The 5989-nt window shown below is 29.7% G+C and overlaps 1 protein-coding gene across 1 annotated transcript in view; it reads left to right on the forward strand.

The window, feature by feature from the left end:
- The first annotated feature begins 3768 nt into the window (after positions 1-3768).
- LOC108749768 overlaps positions 3769-5989 on the forward strand; it is a 5205-nt gene continuing 2984 nt past the window's right edge. The window contains exons 1-3 of the mRNA XM_018488702.1: positions 3769-3812; positions 4502-4575; positions 5046-5232. Of these exons, the coding sequence (XP_018344204.1) occupies positions 4506-4575; positions 5046-5232 (257 nt within the window). The 5' untranslated portion in view covers positions 3769-3812; positions 4502-4505. The remainder of the gene's footprint in view (positions 3813-4501; positions 4576-5045; positions 5233-5989) is intronic.

Consider the following 5989-nt stretch of genomic DNA (forward strand, 5'->3'; position numbering starts at 1 on the left):
GAGAGAGAGAGAGAGAGAGAAAGAGAGAGAAAAGATAAAAAGGAAGAGCGAGAGAGTCTCTCTCTCTCTAGCGGTTTCTTATCTCGCGTTCCTCTCGCGACGTTACATCGATGGGTTACACCAATCGAGCAGGCCCCACAGCGGTGTGACGACGGTGGTGCAACGACGTCGCGACGACGACGACGACGACGACGACGAGGGTTGGCAGCGGCGTTACCAAAGCGGCGAAGCGCAGAAGGAAAGAGAGAAGTAGGCCGGTTAACCGTTCAGGCCGCACTGAAGAGTCGAGCGAGCCGCGGGTTAGTGAGGGTGAACCGGCGGGCGGCCTGGCATCCCTTCCTCTCTCACATCCCTCCGACTCTCTCTCGCACCCCGCGCTACGCCACCGGCCGAGCACCCTCAACCCACCCCACAGCTCGTCGCCACCCCGCCGTCAGCCACCCGTTCACCCTCGCCGCTATCTCGCTCGCTCTTCGTTACGTCGCTCTACTCCAACCCGTCGGCACGACGGATTTAAAAGGACAGTTTTTGTAACAGGGTAATAATAGTGAGTAATAATACAGTAGTGTAAAAAAAAAATAGTATATCGAGAAATATTGTAGTAAGAATATAAAATTATGATAATCTGTAATAATATGATAATACTATTGTATAATGTATTAATAAAATATAGAATAAAATATACTTGATTATTGGATATAGATAATTTATAATATAGATGTTAATATAGATGTTAATACAAAAATGATACACACAAGAATGCGACATGCGAAATAATATAATATAAGAAACGTTGTAATAAACATAAAATTATAATAAACTATAATAATACAATAACTATTGTACAATGTATAAACAGATTAAAATATATTTTGTTATTAAATAGATGATTAATAATATAAAAGTTAATATAAAAATGATACACACAAGAGAGGAAAAGAGAATGCGACATGTAAAATAATATCATAAAACATTGTAATAAAAATAAAACTACGATAAAGAATATTATTATATTATTATATTATATTATTATTATATTATTACTATATTATTAAATTTATTAACTATAATAGTATAATAAACTATAATAGTATAATAATTAGGGCTGCACTGGATATCCGGAAAGTATCCGGTATCCGGTATTATCCGGCATTTTTTTACTATCCAACCGGATATCATTAATATCCGGGAATGTATCTGGTTGAAATTTGATATCATTAAATTGTTGATTTTTTCTTATACAAAATGTTTTAGAAATAAGTATGTATATTCATAATGCCATGTATAATATCTTATTTATTGTCGTAAAATTGCAATCTTTTTCTCTATAGGCCTTTTTTTCAGAAGACACTTTATCGGAATCCGGTCAGATATCCGAAAAGTGTTGGATATCCGACTCGAAGAAATTGTCTTCTTGAATATTTGATGTTACATTCTGTCCGGATAGCCGATATCCGGTGCATCCCTAATAATAATAATTAGTACTATTATACAATGTAAAATAAAATAGAACAAAATATATACTTTGCTATGTTTATAGATGATTTATAATATAAAAGTTAATATAAAATACATAGAAGAATGCGACGTATAAATAAAGCAAAGGAATAATTCTCTTTATTAATCTTTACATTCATTTAGAGATGACTCCAGAGTGACTCTCGATAGGATGTCTCTTAGTAAATGGACGCTAGCCGTAAGCGAAATTTCCGCTCGTGGTGCATCCCTTTGACACCCTCCCTGATAATTTAATTACTTCGACGTTTTTCAGTACAAAGGGAAAGCGCACCGTCAATCTATTTAATAAAAACGTTGAAAATCAATTCAATAATCTACGAATCGATACACGTGTTATAAACAGATGCTTAATCTCGGTAAACCAAGAAACTGTTTTTAAAAGATTAAACAGATTACAACGTAAATGTTTGCAAAAAAAAAAAGATGCTTTACAATCTAATCTCCATTTTCATCGGGATTCAATGAGAAAAAAAACACGCAAGATTTATTGTATGAAAAATAAGCAGAAGTTAACAACAATATAAATCATGCTCGAGTATATTTCGAGCATGTGAGAAATGAAATCATCGAAAGCCAGGAAGGAAAGCAATGTCACTATCAATTATTCTTGAATTAAATGTAAGATAACGGAAAAGTAAAAAAAGAGAAATAAAATCAAAGCGAAATACATGTAGCGTAGAGGAGACCGGGGCTAGTTTTTGATTAGTAATTTTTAGAAAAAAGTGAATGCCTGAAATATTATGTATGTTATAATATATCTACATGGTTTTAGGTGTTAAAAAAATATTATTCGAATTTATCATATCATAAAAATAAGTTATTTAATTTTAAATGAAGCTGCAAAAATGTGATAATTAACTCCGCATTTGGATTAACTGTCACGCGCTCTAGGATTGGCAGTAGTATATTTATTACGGACAACACATAAAAAATATAATTTGTATTTTAATATCAGTTTTATATTTAAACAAATAATAATAATTATGTTATTAATTGAAATAAAAGAGTTTTATTTTAATAAAATACGTAATTTATTTTTGTACCGTAGTTTCTATGTGAAAAATAAAAAACATGTATTGTATATCTATATGAAATATATTGTAAGTATATTCTCTAAAAATGTATTCTCTAAAGATATTAAAATTAATTGTTATTTAACCTCATTTTATTTTGGTCAATTTATCCTATATAGCTATTTTTAATAAAAGAGATTGTATTCACAAACTTTGTCAAGCTAATGATTAATTAATTGTACCATAGACCTTCTAAGATATGTCACATTCTATGAATACAGAAATATAGCGATTAATAATGCCAAAGACTTGTCAGAAAACAAAATAATAAGAAAAATTTACGTACACCAACTTCATTTTCTTAAAAATTGTTATACATAATATACAATGCTTATGATACGAATCATTTTATACAATAAATTAATATCAACAATCTACAGTCAAAAAAAGAAATTTTTTTGCCACATCCTATTCGAGTTATAAGCATTTTGATAACTATCTCCGGTCTCCTTTATTCAGTTCCGTACTTTTAAGTTTTTTACGTCGATTGGCATAATCAAATTGCGTGATATTGTATACTTGATAAGAGATCCGATAATAATCTATAGCCTTGACCAAAAATATTAGGCATTTATTTTTATATTTATTTGTAATTCTTTTATCTGCATTGTTATTTATAATATTTACTGAGAAAAAAATATACAAAATTTTAATGAATAATTGTTTGAATAATACTAATGTAACATTTATTTACAGAAAATACATATTTGCTAAATAAAAAATAATGGTTAAATCAAATTTATGAATTTTGTAGCAAATAAATATATTTTTATATCTAATAAAGCACTTTTATAAAAAAAATATTTATTAATATTATTAAAATTCATACATTTTTCTCTCAGTGTTAGTTATCGGTATTGTACATAAGTTTAAAGGTTCTTAAAACAAAGGATAATTTATAAGAAATATCATAAATCAATTTCTGAGCTAAAGCTTTAAATAATGGGTAATAAGGTGCCTAATATTTTTGGCCAAGGCTGTTTAATATACAGCGTAATTTTCTAAATTATAACTCTTGCGATTCTTTATTGTACATCACAAATCATGTAAACACAATTGCGGCATTTGCTAACGACTTAAGTTACAAACGATTCATACGTAATTATGACGTGTCCCTACCAAACATAAGTATCTATAAATATAGAGTCAAAAGTATGATACCAAATAATCTGCAGTGTCTTGCCGACTCTCACCCTGAATCTCTCCACCGAGAATATTTAGGTCCGTTTTTACGTTATTAATTCGCAAGAACGCTCACGCTATTCGGCGAATTCTATTGGTTTTAAGGATATTATAACAAATATCGGCGAGAAGTATCAACCAAAAAAATCGGTTCAAAAAGTCAATATCTGCTAATATTAGCTAACAAATTTTTGTCATAAATTTGTTCTGAAATTAACTGCAAAAAATAAAACAACAAAATTTGATTTGTAATGGCTTTATGCAGCGAAATGACCACATTTTACTGCAGTTTATTAGAGTTTGATTTAATTCGTGATGCTATGATCTTATCAAATTTGCAAATATGTAACTACTACAAACGCAATTTTATACAAGGCTAACAAAAAATTAAATAATTTTTACACCAATAAGAGAATTATGTTCAACTTTTACACGGATATTGAGACATAATATTAGAACAATTTCTGAAATGTTTATATTTCTGGTAATGTTTCGAGATGTGACAACGTCTTCTAAGATCGTAATCACACTACAGGTTGACGGTTTTATTTTAGCTAATCATGATGCAGCAAGTGTCTGTTAGTTAACATGATTGGTGAAAATAGAACCGACAACCAGCAACCGTAACCGACGTAACTTGTAGTGTGATTATTACGACCTAGGGATGTATCCTGATCCTCTTCGTCTTCGGAAGCAGTTAAATCGACCGTGTTTTCTACTTTGTACAGAAAAATGAACTTCGTAGTGTTCGGGCTTATCCTGATATGTTGCCATGCCTGGGCAATTGAGATAGACGATAATTGTAAGTAGATACCTATAGTATTTCTTCTCCTCTAATATTTCTTTAGACGTATGTCGAATAGTATTTCTCCGGAAATATATTGTTCTTACAATTATATCACTCTATGTTTATCTATTTTTGAACGCTCTACTTTTAAGCCGCTTATTTTGGAAGATTCCATTTCTCACGTGTCTACTTTGAATGGTATTTCGATTTTTGATACAGAGATTTTAGACATTATATATTTGAATAAGTCTATTTATGAATGCTTTATTTTTATCGGTCTATTCTTCATATATCGATATCAATTCTCTACAGATCTTTCCGTGCTTCGCGTATTTTTTTGTTCTAGTTTTTTTTAACGATAACATTTCATCAGAGAGAGGAATCGACATCATCATTATGCAATATCAACATTCTTACATACTATATTTATTATCAACATCCTTACATATTGTATTTAGCACTGATTATATGATGCATATGTTTAGTTGCAGCTATATGGTTCGAAGGACCTAAAATAAATTTAGAAAATTTCTTCGAAAAGCTCAAGTCCTCAGTGCAAAATGGAACCAGTGGTCTCAATATATACGGAATTCCGATTCGTGATCCGATGTTCATTGAGACTGCGATCAGACTGCCCACCGGAGTTTTATCTGCTTTTGTAGGTGACACAAAGTGCGTATCAGTTTAGTTGTTGAAGTAACACGTTGACCGCTAAAGCGTTAAATCAATACACTTACTCTTAGTAAGTCGATATAGAGAATGTTATCACGATTATAATCAATATCTTTTATTTGATTGTGTTTTTTAAATTATCGTCACATATTATGCAATAGAATTGATACACTTAATAAAAAGATACACTAAATGAGAAAAATATTTATACAGAAAAGATTTTTTTATTAAAAAAGTATTATTGATAAAACATAAATTTTAATTAACAATTTATTAACAATGAATACATTCTTTTCTAATAATAAATAAAAGTTCTTCGCAAAAATAACTGTTTAAAAGCTAAACTTTTTGATTGTATTTCTTCTGATCAAAAGAATATACTTTTTTATTTTTATTATTAATACATTTTTATTATTACATAACTTTTTAGGTAAAATAATTCAAAAAAATATATTACTTATTTTATTTTTTGCTAATTAACGTTTCTAAAAAAAGATTTAAAAAAAAATATCTTTTCTGTACGAATACTTTTTGCATTCATTGTATATTAAAAAAATATATAATTTAGTGAGAAGAGATCCCAAGTAGAACAACAAGTCATTATGATATTAAAATGATGTCAAAATGATTCCAAAATAATCATTAAAAGTCATTTTTTAATCATTTTTTATTCGTTTTAACGTCATTTTGACGTTATCATGACGTTATCGTTGTTCTGCTTGGGATGTCTTAATTTAACATGTATTATGTATGACGT

This window comes from Trachymyrmex septentrionalis, unplaced genomic scaffold (assembly GCF_001594115.1).
Source record: "Trachymyrmex septentrionalis isolate Tsep2-gDNA-1 unplaced genomic scaffold, Tsep1.0 scaffold312, whole genome shotgun sequence".
In the NCBI taxonomy this organism is placed as follows: Eukaryota; Metazoa; Arthropoda; class Insecta; order Hymenoptera; family Formicidae; genus Trachymyrmex; species Trachymyrmex septentrionalis.